The 15,316-nt window shown below is 38.6% G+C and overlaps 3 protein-coding genes across 5 annotated transcripts; 1 reads left to right on the top strand and 2 right to left on the bottom strand.

Moving 5' to 3' along the window:
- Window positions 1-1,201: 1,201 nt before the first annotated feature.
- Window positions 1,202-2,338, bottom strand: jhamt (juvenile hormone acid methyltransferase). 2 transcript variants are annotated; one of them, NM_001299051.1, is made up of 2 exons: window positions 1,671-2,338; window positions 1,202-1,606 (listed from the first exon to the last, which is right to left on the bottom strand). In NM_001299051.1, exons 1-2 carry the CDS (start codon window positions 2,320-2,322, stop codon window positions 1,365-1,367), a joined length of 894 nt encoding a protein of 297 aa, NP_001285980.1. In that variant the 5' UTR covers window positions 2,323-2,338; the 3' UTR covers window positions 1,202-1,364. The 2 variants fall into 2 exon arrangements, with proteins under 2 accessions (NP_001285980.1, NP_609793.2); NM_135949.3 differs by having other exon boundaries at window positions 1,265-1,606.
- Window positions 2,339-11,505: 9,167 nt separating this feature from the next.
- Window positions 11,506-13,355, top strand: CaBP1 (calcium-binding protein 1). Of its 2 annotated transcripts, none has more exons than NM_001299050.1 (2): window positions 11,506-11,701; window positions 11,771-13,355. In NM_001299050.1, the coding sequence occupies exons 1-2, from the start codon at window positions 11,689-11,691 to the stop codon at window positions 13,057-13,059; spliced, it is 1,302 nt and encodes a 433-aa protein (NP_001285979.1). In that variant the 5' UTR covers window positions 11,506-11,688; the 3' UTR covers window positions 13,060-13,355. The 2 variants fall into 2 exon arrangements, with proteins under 2 accessions (NP_001285979.1, NP_609792.1); NM_135948.4 differs by having other exon boundaries at window positions 11,771-13,297.
- Window positions 13,356-13,701: 346 nt separating this feature from the next.
- Window positions 13,702-15,307, bottom strand: CG4455 (uncharacterized protein). The gene is made up of 2 exons (NM_135947.4): window positions 15,107-15,307; window positions 13,702-15,028 (listed from the first exon to the last, which is right to left on the bottom strand). The coding sequence occupies exons 1-2, from the start codon at window positions 15,144-15,146 to the stop codon at window positions 14,688-14,690; spliced, it is 381 nt and encodes a 126-aa protein (NP_609791.1). The 5' UTR covers window positions 15,147-15,307; the 3' UTR covers window positions 13,702-14,687.
- Between the last annotated feature and the right edge of the window lie 9 nt (window positions 15,308-15,316).

Here is a 15,316-nt window from a genome sequence, read left to right as displayed (position 1 = left end):
CCAATACCCCAATCCCCAATCCAAAATCCTGAAATCCGCCGACCTTCGGGGCAGGCAGCCAAGCAAACGGAAAATTCATTACAAACAAATTAACAAATAAATCAAATTTCAATACGAAAATTTGTTTGCGAAAACAATTTTGAGACGGGTTGGTAAGTTCTGGGTATAAGAGACTGGGCAGGGGCTCAGCTAGTAGCTAGTAGCTAGACATACAAATCGCATGCCACGCCCCAACGCGGAAACCCGGCAAAAGGGGGCGGGCATGGGGGAAAATGTAGAATCCGTTTGACTGACAGGCGGCAAATCGTCTGAAGCCCCGGCCAGCGCACTTGAGAAATCATTTATCTAAATTAATTCCTGTCGTTTACATTTGCCAGAAACAAAATGCGGAGTGGGTTGTTGTTTCGGGATGAGCTGGGATTTTCTTGGGGGTAAGTCGAATTTTAAATGCTACAGAAAGCAAAAATCAAAGATTAAGACAAACATTTACTACAATACTTGCCCGTTGTGGGGAGATGTCCTGTGAATGAACTGTCAATTGCCCGGAAGCTAGACAAACTCACGCCTCAAAAACGCAAACCCACTGATAAATGACATGAATGCGCATTTCTGTCGACATCGCGTTAATAACTCATTTCGAAATTCCACAACGAACTCCAACATACGTAGCCCACAACTGACAAAAAAAGACGGAATAACAATTAAAATTGTTCTTAGACTCGAATGGCAACATTTTCAACCCTTTCAACGTATCCGCCCAACTCAGTTTACCATCGTATTTTAAACGCAACGGGCGGTTTTTCGTCTGACGAAAAGTTTTGATACATCAAAATCGCGAGGGAAACGCGCGGTTTTTGACGTTAAGCTTTGGGAAAGATGAAAAGTTCCATGGAGAGTGAGAGTTAACCCCAAACAACTATATACATATATATGTATGTATGTATGGTATATATGGAACTAAAATGAGAGGGAGAGTGATAGAGAATTATACTTGCTGCTGTAATAATTGGTTCTGTCAAAAGCAGCAATTATAATGCCGAAGCCTCTCTATAAATGATATATTAAACAGAATATTTGATTGCACACTTCATTTGCTGCGTCAACAATAATCATGTATAATTTAGTTAAATAAAACAATTGAATTGCAACAGATGATTTAACCATATTTAATCTATATAATAAACTAAATTTGGATATTTTTGTATCTCTATTACAACTAAGATCACTTCTCCCTAGAGATCACTTTTGTATTGTAAGACCAATTGTTGGAACTTTGTATATTTAAAGTATTTAAATTAAGTACATTATTTGGCATTAATAGACTCTGTTAACAAATGCAATTACTGTTAATTTGTAAAATAAAATTAATTTATTCCCTTAACCAAGTTTTGATGTGTAGGCTCCAGGAAAACATTATTCACAAATTCAGGAGTCTTGCGAGCATAGGCCACCACCAATTTATAGGGAGATAGGAACTTTTGATCCTCATTATTTTCACCTTGCTGCAAATTCATGGATATAACAATGTCTATGAAGTCATCCAGGAACTGTTCATGCAAATCTGCAGGCATTCGCTCAAGAAAAGGACAAATGGCCTTTACATTATCTGTAAAGTAAAATCGTAAAATTAGTTAAGAATTAATTTAAATATTACAAGTGCTTTAACTTACCTTTCAGTGTCCTCACGCCTTCATAAACAAACACTTCGTTTCGAATTTCCACATTGTGTTGCACGAAACCCACATCGTTCAACAACTGACTGAATTCCTCGCCAGGACTTAGACTGTAGTGAAGTGGGGATATGAAGTTCTCCACATCCTGCATAAAAGTCGACCACTTGTCATTCGTTTTAAGAATCTTATAGACTTCGTAAACCGGATTGGAGGCCAAAAAGGCCAGGAGGCAGTCGCCACCTTCGGGCTTCAGAAGATTGTAGATATTTCCGAGAGCTCCTTTCAGATTTTGCACCCAATGGAGGCAGTAGAACGAGGTGACATGGTCAAATCTGCCGCTAAGCTCCTCAGGCAGTCGCTCGCATCCAATGTCCAGAACCTGGAATCTGGTGCGCTCCTCTCGCTGGTAATGCTTACTGGCATAGTGCACCATCTGGCTGGAGATGTCTGTGCCCACCAGTTGTCCACGAATCGGGAGCAGTGGCTTTACGAAGTCCATGAGCACGTTACCGGATCCTGAACCCACATCCAGGAGTGCATCCTCTCCATCGGATCGCCACTGCATGGTCGATGCGAATTCGTCCAGAATCAATTTGGCATCGTGCCTTTGCACCTGGTTGGCGTGCTGATATAGAGAGGCCTGATTCATCTCGACAACTGATCGACGATTGGGACCGATCTCAGCTTTATATACTCATCGCTCGTGATGTCATCAGTTCACAGATTCTAATTTTTTTTGCTCTCGCCAGAAAACCCACTCTCCAGCTTATGACGTCGAGCTAATTACGTACGAGTATTATTTATTTTTAAAGCTTTGTAATTTTATTGGTTCCGTTTAGGGAGAAAACGATAGAAAGAGAGCGCGCCTATGACAGCTAGTAAATACACTAGCCAACAAAAACAAAAACTACATGCATAAAATTCAAATAATTTAACTATGATATTTATTGGTTTCGTTTAGGGGGAAAAAGGACAGAAAGAGAGAGCGCCTATGACAGCTAGAAAATACACTAGCCAACACAATGCATAAAATTCATATAATTTTACTCTGATATTAATCGTTTTTACACTAAAATTTAATATTTCTTTTCAATAAATTTATAAAAATAAATAGGTATATCTAGAAAGTAGACATATTACAAATATTCCATATAAATATAAATATTTCTAATCAAAAAAAGTTAAAAGTACATGTTTTTATAAATTTATTGAAAAATATAGCAACTTGAAAATCGAATAATTTCGTTCATAACAAACCTCGTGCTCATTTTTATCTTCAGAAATCGGGCATGGAAAGCTCAAGTTCTAGGTCAATAGAGCTTTGCTAATGCTTCCTTCATAGAATTATTATGACTTTTGAAGTACGTAACCAGGCATTCAAATGCAAATCGCAAACGAACTTGAGCAAAACCCCTGGAAGTAAATTCCACACGAAATTAACATAATTTTCATGAGCAGTGTACCAGCCTCCAATTGGACAATGGAGATAAGCCAATGCAAACGAATGAGAATGCCCAAAAACGATCCTAATTTTCGATGAACCCGAATGTGCAGAAGTAAAGAAAAAAGTGTTGGAGGTGCATTCAACTCAAGAAACTATTAAAACGAGTGAAGTCAGTTCGATGACCTACCCTAAGATTGGTTCGAAAACGAAATCTAATCTATTTTTGGATAAATATATACCAATAATTTGATGTTCGAACAATAGAAATAGAAAGGGGAAATTATTTTGGACCCACTCTTCGATGCTGCGGGAAATATAAATTCATTAAAAACATTCCATTTAGCTGCAAATTACATTTGTGTAATTGCTGGCAGAAATTGCTGGCAGAAAGCGAAGCTCATGTTATTTGAAATATTTCACATATGAGCAGAACGACCGTTTGATGTCCCTGGGAGTTATGAACTCCCACTCACGTTCGTATCCTGCATTCTCCAACACTCGGGCACATCACATCCATATAAATTCATTTGCCAAAGTGACATCAAAAGCCCTCGCTCGGATTCTGTTTCTGGCTTAATGTGTGTGGGCGTTACGGCTGGTTAATTGCATTTGTCGCAGACTCTTTTTGGTAAAACAGGCAAAAGTCAGCAAAAGGGTTATTCGGCTCGAAATTACCGAGAGCTGTCGATTGGCTCGAGCTGTCACAGAGCCACGGAAATCAATTAAATCGGACGAACCAAACCGAAACGAACCAAACAGAGAGCCTCAGCATTTCGATTCATTTGGGAGTTTGAGGGTTTTGCTTTTCTTGGCTTTGAGTATTTTAATGAAGTTATAGCACATAAATCAATTATTCTGCGAGATGACACAGTGCAGATTAATTTAGATAAGTGTGGTCTTAAGGCATAAGCTGGAACATAAAGATTTGTATATCGATTTGATAAATCGCAGCATTTAAAAAAAAGAATTACTCTTCTGATAATGTCTTTTAAACGGAAATATAAAGTAACAATAAATGTATAATATGCACGTATAATCTAAATCTAGTTAAGCTTAAGTTACTGAACAGATTTACATGTAACTTTATTATTCTTAATTTATAACCATGCGATGACTTTCACAAGCATCATATACATTTTTCATTGGAAAATGGTGCTTCATTTTCATACAGATATTGCTGAAATCAACATTGGCTTTATGAGTAAAAGGATTAGAGGTTATGGTTCTCATTTAAAATTTTGAACCACTATACTTTTTCTCAGGCAAGTATATATTATTTACCGTTTCGTTAGAAAAGTTTCTTAGGAATCTGAGTAAGTTTATATACGTATGTTTCTTTCCTGTAAATACATAAATTATAATTATATACTGCTAAATTAGATTAAGTCTGTCACCACATAACCAAACCATTTCTTCAAGAAATTCACAAAAGAAATTAGAAATATCATAGTTTTATGCGATTTCCATTAGATACACGAGCACTATGAGCTCACCCATAACCCTATGTACATACAACCCTTGACCCAGACTCCAAATATCTGCCCACTTCTTCCCTGGAAATTATTCGCACTTGAAAACTATTTAAATGTTATCTAACTGAACAGAAGACTATATAGCTGGCCGTTCTGGTTATTTGTGCATGTGGCATGTGGGGTTGGCAGTAGAAACAACAAAAACTCTTGCATATGTTAAAATATCAAAATAGCAAACAAAGCAAGAAAATCGTAAATGTTGAGAGCAAAGGGTTGAGGGTGAAATGAGTTTTTAATGTCCCAAAGGGGAATTCTTCTTGAGCTCGAGACAACCACATATACACAGAGAAAATATCTGCATATCCTAAATATCAATTAAATCGTATTTTGGCTTAATTATTCCATTTCATTGAACAGCCTTTCCAGAGCTGAGCACATTAGGTAAGATCGTTGATCAACAATCAATCTTACATTTGGTAAGATGACTGTATCCACATATATTTTGAGAAGACAATAAGATATCAAAAAATGTAAAACTCTTTTACAAAAATATTTTTTTGAATGAGAAGTCTTATTTTAAATTGATTAAAATATATCCCAAAAACGCAAGATAACCAAGCATATTATATTTTATACCACGTGTTTAAATAGTGATATTTAATTAACTAAAATTTAGATCATTTTAATACCTTTAAAATGTACGCTAATTGTTGTAGTGTAAATGCCAGGCTAGAAGATTGGGCAATGCGGATTTAAAATACAAAGTAAACGGCGATTTGTTGTTATTGATTAGAGCGGACAGACCCAGACAAAAATATGAGCTTATCCTTGGCTTCGCTACGTCTTCTCAATTTCCCCACGAAAATTCAAGGGGCGATTTTCCTGTCTCCCAAGACGACGATGCCCGCAAACTTGATGAGTATTTAAAAGTTTTCCATTGTGTGTTTGATGAATATTTAATTAAGCATAAAAGGAGCGGAGCAAGAAGGGCAAAAACTTCGGCAAAGGGTTGCTACTGTTTCACTGTGTTTTTCTTTTGTTTTTCATTTCCTTTTCGCCCAAAAATCTGCTTTCCCATTTTCCACAGCATTGTGTGGCGAGCTTAGAGAGTGCAAAAGAATAAAATAAAATCAATTAACGCTTACCAGTTCCGTTTTTGCTTTTGTATTATTATTAACTATCTATACCCTTTATCAATCAGAATTAAAAGACTTTTCATTGAGAAATGTGATCGAGTAAATAACATTTTTAGTTAGTTAGTATTATTATTATTAGTTAGTATTTATTGTTTTTAAATAGTTTATGTTCCAAAATATATTTTTTTAAATAGTTTGGTAATAGAATTGAGAGATAAGAGGACAAACTAAAACTGCTAAATCCATATCAATAGTAAAAACAATTATATGAATATAAGCAAATAAGAGGTAATCTTAAAATTAACAATCTTAACAATAATGTGTTTTTTTTTTATTAATGGTGAGAGTACCCATAATTCAGCCGCTTGATGCCCTTCGAGTGTTTATATAATTTTTATTATATCAGTATTTTACAAGTTGTAAGCAAAAGGCGAGGCTGAAAAGAGCAGCGAAAATAATTAAATAGTAAAGAAGGCAGTGCGCCAAAAGAAAGTCCCCACCCTGCCCGCCGAAAATCCAGCCCACTCAACCCTTTGTGCCACTTTCTCCCCTCGCACATTTCTTTTTTTTTTTGCCTTTCTCCGATACTCGGTGCCCAAAGAAGCCCACAAATAGCCAAAAGCTAGCGAGTGTTGATGGCAGCCGCAGCCAACGAAATCCTTTTACATTTTATATATGTATGTATATATATATATGCATATTGCTTCTTATATTAATTTGTTTTTCTTTTTCGATTTTTTTTTTCTGGGCGTTGGAAAAATTAATTAAAAATTAAATGAATGAACGAACGCTGGGATAATGAGCCCCTAAGCTGATTTTGCGCTTAAAAGTATGCAATGGGAAAAAAATGTCGAGCTGCCCGAGCATGGCATTCAATAACAATTTCCACCCCAGTGCCACGCCCACCTGGGCTGTACAGGTATTTCGCCAACCACACCCAACCCACCAAAACAACAACAAAGGGAAGTAAAAACTTGCAATTTTTGTCGCATTTTTTTTTTTTTGTTGCTGTTGTTTGTATTTTATTTTCGTTTAATATCGACAAAGAGCCAGCGCAAAAGAAATCCGAGGGACGTGGCGGAGCAGTAAAAAATGAACAGTGAAATATTGTGAAATTTTCTTTAACGTAACAAAATATTTTTATAAAATAATCAAGTCTTCTTTTTGAGCTGTTTTGTTTGCAGCAAATTATTTTTAGCTTTGTGAACGAGCGAGAACGTGAAAACAGTGGGTCGTTTTTTTTTTTTTTTGTTTTGTTTCGGGTGTAAATTAAAATCGCCCGCATTGCGCTTTTTTATAATGAGCAAATTGGGGGTGGGGCAAACTCAATACTGAAAGACAGAAATAAAATTAATTAATAATGGCGAAATATTTCAATGGCGACCCACAGAAAGCGAGCAAAGAACGATGATTAAAGGAAAAATATGATAGGGCAGGGGAAATTCGAAAGGAATTCGGTAATTGATACTTTTATGAAAAGAACTGTGCCATCCCATAGAGGAAATGGCGAGAAACCTTTATTATTTTCTATTTTAATTTATAAGTTTTTACATAGCATAAGTTTCGATTAAGCCTTATCTCAGGCTATGACCTTTTCCCGCACAGACTGAAAGTCAAAGTCATAGCACCCCTAAACCGCAAAACATTCTAGCCACAAACCCCTAACTAAATTTCTCCCAGCCCTTGAAGAAATATTAAGACAAGGACAAGAAGGGCGAGCACTATCAAAAGTCAATTACAATGCAATTATTGTGCGGCCCGTGCCAGTGGAAAACCAGAAAACATTTTCAAAAGCCATTGAAAACTTTAATTGAAAATATCAAATTATTTTCGAGTTAGCGTCAGCATAAAAAAAGTCAAAACGCCTCGTCTTGAGTTCGATGAGGTTTCAAGGAAGTCCTGCGATATAGCCAAAGATACACTTGTGTGTGTGTATATAAACCATTAATTACTTGGCCAGATTGCAGTGAGCGTAGTGGGGGCCAAAAGAAAGTTGCCGCATAGTCAAGAGTCAGGCCAAATTGTAATGAGTTGGCATTTTGTGAGATTCCCTGAGACACAGGCAGATCCCACTGAAATATCTCGTTGTAAAGTAGCTGAAATGACATTAAAAGGGCAAAACCAAGCAGAAAGGACATCCGCATCCTTATGGACACTAACCAGTCGGAAGGAAGGCCTACACACACACACACACACATATGGGCCATGGCCCGAGCTGGGGATAATTCTTCTTCTCAACCCTTTGCCCATCGTTTCATAGTTTACAATCTTATTATCTTGGCCTGGCATCTCATACACACACACATTTTCCTAAGGCAATTAAAAATCTTCACACTGTCGTCGATGTCCTTTGGCTCCTTTTCCTGCTTTTCTCTTCGCGTTTTGTCTGTTTTGTTATCCCCTCGGCCCAACTTGATTTTGTTTATTAAACATATTTTGCATAAAATTCACTTTATTTGCAGTTTATTTCGTAAGAAAATTATAAGGTTTCACACTCTCCCCCTTTTTGCCGTGCGACACACTTGATAGTTTTTCCCCCCGGGAGGAATTGCGTTTTGGAGGAGGGATAGTGTTCCGTATTCATTGATTATGTTGGATCACGTTCTGCAGAAAGTTATTTGCTGGTGAGAGTGCTTTGTTTGTTGGGGATTTTAGTTGTTCAAGATGCATTGCTGGGACCAAATGAGATACGGCGTTGAGTTTTAAGGATTTTGAAAATACGTAGGGGGATTTGGAAAACAACGATCATTGCCATTTAAAACAAAGAAGGAAGCTAGCTTCTGAGTTTTACCTTATAAACTCGGATTTCTTTTCTAATATTTTTAAATATGCCATCCATATAGTCGTCGGATATTCATTAGATGCACAATAAGCAAATTGATATCTACATTGTCATGCAACTTGTGTATACCGAAAAAGAACACTCTATGATCAGACAACAACATATATGAAAGAGTATACTGATTCGGTCATCATACTTTACCAGCATAAAGAAGACTTTTGGCATAGTTTTATGCGGATAGATTTTGAGCGTTGCAACTAATTACAACTAACTAATTACAACTAATAACTAATTACACATAAGGTTTTGGCAGAGGCAAGCAAAAGTCACTTTTCTGTTTCAAAAAATGTATGCAATATTCAAATTCTTCTCGTTTTTCAACCAAATTTACCCCAATATATTTACATCTAATTCCACGACCCCTGTTCATCTTATAATCCATTTTTGCCACCCCGCATCAGGATTTCACGCAATTCTTATCTTAACACATTCACTTGGGCATATTTCAGTAGCACCCCGAATGCATTCACACATGAAAATCCCATAAAAATTGACAATAATAAGCCACATATCATCATTTCACTCTCCACACATATGCACAGACGTATGTGCGTTCCACTCGATAAGAAGTCAGCAAGGCCTGGAAATCAACCAGAAATCGAAGGCTACCCTTACGAAACCGAATCCGAAAGCCGAATGAAGAAGAAAATCCCATAAAAAACAGTTCAATGATATAGAAAAATTGATAAAGCTAAATTTGCAAAAATAACAACAAAGGCACTCGGAAAGGAGAGCGACTGGGGAAATGGCAAATGGAAAACGCGTGGCAGCGAATCAACTTTAAAATAATCCGCACAAGGCACTTGAGAATCCAAAAAAAAAAAAAAAGGAAGTCGAAGGGCACTGGAATCCTCGTGGTGTTGTCAAGTGAATAATGGGACAAATCCGCAGTGTAAATATGACACGTTGCAAAATGGCATTCGATGATAAAATAAAAAGGAATCTCACGGTTCAGGACCACACTCGAAAAAAAGGCCAGGAGACTGTATATTGTGTGTACATATGTACATATATGTGAACAAAAAGCTGATATGAAATATTTTCCTTATCTAAAATGCGCCTTAAAAATCAAGCTACATCTACATATTAATAGAAATTCCATTTAGCTCACTAGTATTTATATTTCATTGCTCTTTATGTTATATATACATTTTTATAATATACTTTATACCTTATATATAAAAAAAATTTTTTTTTTTGCTTTATACACTCATTTTTCATTTTTTTATTTTTTATTTAATACATATATATTTTTTTATAAAAGTAGCAAAAAGAAAGTTATTTTTGCAAGTGAGCACACTCATAAACGCCCCACATCTGCAAGATTGAAGTCACTGACAGACGCACATCCTTCGGGAAAGGTGTTTTGACAGGGCGTCAGGCAAGTCAGAAGTGCAGACACAACAACAGGAGCAATGGCAACAAGGGGTTAATATTTATGCCGCACCCTCACCGTAGCGTATCAATAAAAAGATCGCTCCGCTGGGCATTCAAATTGTTTGTTTGATAAGCCAGTGTGGCGAAGTACGAGCACTGAAACGAATTCTAACTTAGTGATAAACCTAGAAATAATAATATTAAGCTAGATTCATCTTTAAATTTAATATTAAACTTATTGCGCAGATATTGTAATAAAGTAATGTGGTGGTTTCTTTTTTATGTGTCTAATATTTATGTTTTATTAGATATTATTTTTTTCAGTGCTGTAAGTTTATCTGGGGCCAGACTCTCTTTTACCGAAGTTAATACAAATATTACGCCTTTTTATGCTGAAAGCAAAAAGTGCAGGCCAAATGTGGCATAAACTTTACTTTTGGAAAAAAGGGTTGGCCACACCCACCGGTTTTGTAGCCGCCCGAGAAGTTATGACATTGTGTCATTGAATCTTTATGTGTGCATTCGATATGCATTAAAATTCAATAATCATAAAAATAACACGCAAAATAAAGGGAAAATCCAGTCCCCCCGACTGAACAGCTCCCTCCAATTAACCCTTGAATGGCAGAAAAGGAAATTGTCTGACTCTGTGTCTTTCTGTGCCAATATGAACGTCACATAAATCTTGGCAACACTACTACTAAGTCGCTATTAAGTAAAATTGACCACATATTTTATCTCATATGCGCACGCAACGAACGTAGACGAAAATGGCGAGGGTCAGGGGTCATTCGAATGTTGGCTGGTGGGTGGGGAGGGCAGTGGGAGAACAAGCTGGAGAGCCAGAACAATGTGCGAGTAAATTAAGCCAAAGCTTCCAGAAAACACAAATCAAACAAAACGTTGGGAAAGGAAACAATTAAAATGGGGAATTAACAAGGTAAATACAATTAAGGATAGTAGGCTGAAATGAAAGAGAGAAAATGTTATATTATATAAAATCATTTAACCAATAAATTGTTTTATATATGTACCTTTGTTTTTTCAATATTCTTAATATTGTTGCCTGTTGCTTACTAAAAATAATGCAGTTAACTTTTACAGTGAGAGAAATAAATAGATAATTTAATCTACCTTAGAGATAAAGAAAGCAGTACATTGGGGTAGTAGAAGTAGAACTTTGTCATTCTACGTCAAAAGTATCATCACTGAAATTTGCAAGTTTTTTGCATTGGTTTTAATGAATGTGTTAAGAAATCAACCTTGAAATAGCCGCCAAATCACACAGTGTTGTCAATAAGCTCATTTTTAACTTATCTGGCAGCTCTGAAGGATTTTTAGAACCAGTCTAAAATACCGAAATATATCGATAGTGGCAATAAACTTCTCGGACCATTTTCCTTTCGTTATTTGTACGTATATATAATTAGAATTACAAATAAAATCACGCCTTTGTTTTTGTAAAAGTATATAAGATTTGGCTTATTTCACATTATCAGCAGTATCCGCATTTGCCGGCTTCTACATCGATAGTCACAAAGTATTGAAACGCCTATCGAACTATCGAGAGTACGCCGCACTCGCAGTGACGTGTACTCTTTTTTTTTAGCAAAATATAAGCCGCATCTCTACACATAGTTTAGTTTAAAAGAGCCTATCGACAAGACGCGTTGATTAAGAATTTGTTGAGATAAACTCGCAAGAGATAGACACGTAAGCGGTTTCGCAAACTCAAAAAAGAAAGATGAGGCAACTGGGTAAGTTTCCGGCCCATGCACGAAATAGACAAATTATGTTAATAATACATTTTCAATACGCCCCCGCAGCGAGCATTTTGTTGCTGGCATTTGTCGTGGGCAGCGTTAGTGCCTTCTATTCGCCCAGCGATGGCGTTGTGGAGCTGACGCCCTCGAATTTCGACCGGGAGGTGCTGAAAGACGACGCCATCTGGGTCGTGGAGTTCTATGCTCCATGGTGCGGCCATTGTCAGAGCCTGGTGCCCGAGTACAAGAAGCTGGCCAAGGCATTGAAGGGAGTCGTGAAAGTGGGCTCCGTGAATGCCGATGCGGACAGCACGCTGAGTGGCCAGTTCGGTGTACGTGGCTTTCCCACCATCAAGATCTTTGGCGCCAACAAGAAGTCGCCCACGGACTACAATGGTCAGCGAACCGCTAAGGCCATCGCTGAAGCCGCTCTGGCGGAGGTCAAGAAGAAGGTGCAGGGTGTCCTGGGCGGCGGCGGTGGATCGTCTTCCGGCGGTTCCGGCAGCTCGTCCGGCGATGATGTCATCGAACTCACCGAGGACAACTTTGACAAACTGGTCCTGAACTCCGACGACATATGGCTGGTGGAATTCTTCGCCCCCTGGTGTGGTCACTGCAAGAACCTGGCACCCGAATGGGCCAAGGCCGCCAAAGAATTGAAGGGCAAGGTTAAGTTGGGCGCCCTGGATGCCACCGCGCATCAGAGCAAGGCCGCCGAATACAATGTGCGTGGGTATCCTACCATTAAGTTCTTCCCTGCGGGCTCCAAGCGAGCCAGTGATGCCCAGGAGTATGATGGCGGACGCACTGCCTCGGATATTGTATCCTGGGCCAGTGACAAGCATGTGGCCAATGTGCCAGCACCCGAACTCATCGAGATTATCAATGAATCGACTTTTGAAACTGCCTGCGAAGGAAAGCCATTGTGCGTCGTGTCCGTTCTGCCACACATTCTCGACTGCGATGCCAAGTGCCGCAACAAGTTCCTCGACACATTGCGCACCCTGGGCGAGAAGTTCAAGCAGAAGCAATGGGGCTGGGCCTGGGCAGAAGGTGGCCAGCAGTTGGCCCTGGAAGAGTCGCTCGAAGTGGGCGGATTCGGCTATCCGGCCATGGCTGTGGTCAACTTCAAGAAGATGAAATTCTCCGTGCTCAAGGGCTCCTTCTCCAAGGACGGCATCAACGAGTTCCTGCGCGACATCTCCTACGGACGTGGCCACACGGCGCCTGTTCGCGGAGCCAAAAAGCCGGCGATTGTGTCCGTGGATCCTTGGGACGGCAAAGATGGCCAACTGCCCACCGAGGAGGACATCGATCTGAGCGACATCGATCTGGATAAGGACGAGCTGTAAGGCTGTGAGGATCGGAAATCAAGACTGTGCGGCCCAAGCTCAAATTTCCACTTATTAAACTAACAAACACTTGCATTCTGAATGATATTCATTAGTCAGCCATCGTATCTAAATATAAATAACTCTTAATTATCTTTTAGCGTTTTTCTACAATCCTCACATAGATCTAAACGAATCGAAACCAACGATCATATAAACTATGTACCACAAAATGAATAAACTGTGCAACAAAACGTGTAAATTCTGGGCAAGTGTTAATCGGGTTCGGAAAAGCGCGTTTCGTGCTTAGCGAGTTTAAAAAAATGCATAAGTTGAATTTTATACAAAGAAAAGAATTCTTAATATCCGTAAAATTCAGTTTACATTTTCTTCCTTATGGAAATGAGTTTGGCTTATGAATAGATCATTCTTCAGTTATTTCTTTGAAATGAATCATCAAATATGCTTGTTTTCTTCAAAAACTCAATAGCACCATCACATCCAAGAATCAACAAGTGATATACATATTAGTTTTTTATGTATTCCAACGTAGCGCTGTATAAATATAAAGTTATTGTAAATCAATGAATTTAATATAGAATACAGAAGAATTAGTTCATTACCACCCCAAATTCCAATAAAATGTGTGAGAATTTTACCGTTGGGTGAGGTAAAACCATTTATTTTATGTAAAACTCACATAAAAATGTCCAAAAAGATTTGTATATAAACTTTGATAGACTTAATGCTATATAACGTCTAAAAACGTTTTTTTTGACACAATATATAGAAGGATACTCATGCTGGTCTAAATGCACAAACTGAAGATTTCTTAAATGTATTCGTGGCGGCAGATTGGCGCTTAAACTATGATTGGCATGGTACAATTATTAAGTACTTGGTTTCGATTTAAGTACAACCTGTGTATATAAAGGGACGGGAATCGGCGTTTTAAAATGTAGTGCAAAATTCGAGGCATCACGAAGAGTTCGTCTGTTAGTACGATTCGGATTCTTAATGCAAATTGGGTTGCGTGAAGACGGTATAAAAAAGATCGCTAAATTCCCTTGGATTTCGAAAGAAACAACCAGGCAACGTGACTCAATTGCCACAATTTGGCTCTGTCCCACAAAAAAAATGAACAGAGAACAAAGCGGTGAGTAAACGGCTAAAACTACCTGCATTAAAAGAAATAAAAAAAGGCCAAAGATGCAGGAGGGACAAGGAAAAAGGGCCAGAGGACAGGCCAAACTTGTTGAGCCCGGGATTAAGAGAAACAACAGATAAAGAAACAGTCGGGGATGCGTAGGAAACCCAATTTACAATTATGAATGATTAATTCCCTTTCCAGCGAACTCCTCAACTGGTTATTGCTATGTGTAGTACTGCTTTGTTACGAAATTCGGTCAAAATATGGGAAAATTCTTTCAGAGCATTTCGGAACTTCGAATATGTTAAAAAAGTAATTACTTTCCAGTAATGCGAAGGGTATATAGAGATAAAATTCGAGATATTTCTTTTTAAAACTTAGGACCTAAATCTGTAGTCATACTAATGGGTTTTCGTTTCTGGCTGGCATTTAAGTCTTTTTCGCGTTACTAAATTGAAGTACTACTAAACCACTATCCTCCAGGTGTCCACACCCCGAATCAGGCCAACGTATGATGGTGTTTCTGGTCGGGATAGTTCTCTATGGATTGAATGGAGCGCGATGTGGCGGCAGTAATGGTTGAAGATACGTCCATAAACCGATATTTCTTGTCATCGCGACAGAGTAAGGGGTAGCAAATGATGCCGTAGTAGAAGACGAGGCAGAGAACGATTACGGTGAAGATGATGGCGATGATGCCGAATGTGGAGATTCCGGGTCGACTATCCAGATACTCCTTGGCCGTCTGCGGGGGCTGGGTGGTGGTGGGCGGTTCCGTGGCCTTGTAACCCCTTCGATTGTTCCGCGCTGCACTCGCACTGAAAACCAAGCAGCTGGCGCCTGCAATAACGAGATGCGTATCCGTAAAATCTGATCGCGAGGCGATTTCTTCATTTCTTCTCCCTCTCTTTCGCTCACCTAAAAACAGCACACACAACAGGTACGAACTGCGAGACATTTTTAATTTATTTCGAATTTACGATTGAGCACGAACGCGGGGCGAAATCAGTTCGTTGGCACGAGAACGGGACGCAGACGCAGAACAGAGACTCGAGAATCACACAAAGCAACAAGAAAGCAAGACAAAAACCTTTCGCGTTGCTGGTAGGGACGGACTGTCGTTGCCTA

The sequence above is a fragment of the Drosophila melanogaster genome, chromosome 2L (assembly GCF_000001215.4).
Source record: "Drosophila melanogaster chromosome 2L".
Lineage (NCBI taxonomy): Eukaryota > Metazoa > Arthropoda > Insecta > Diptera > Drosophilidae > Drosophila > Drosophila melanogaster.
This window is presented reverse-complemented; position numbering and strand designations above follow the sequence as displayed.

What these genes read in the sequence shown, in the direction of transcription:
- jhamt (NM_001299051.1), bottom strand. Translation starts at nt 2,322, where the DNA reads ATGAATCAGGCCTCTCTATATCAGCACGCCAACCAGGTGCAAAGGCAC. An exon ending in AGGCGTGAGGACACTGAAAG is followed by an intron (nt 1,607 to 1,670) that starts GTAAGTTAAAGC and finishes TTTACTTTACAG; the next exon opens with ATAATGTAAAGGCCATTTGT.
- CG4455 (NM_135947.4), bottom strand. Translation starts at nt 15,146, where the DNA reads ATGTCTCGCAGTTCGTACCTGTTGTGTGTGCTGTTTTTAG. An exon ending in GTTGTGTGTGCTGTTTTTAG is followed by an intron (nt 15,029 to 15,106) that starts GTGAGCGAAAGA and finishes TCGTTATTGCAG; the next exon opens with GCGCCAGCTGCTTGGTTTTC.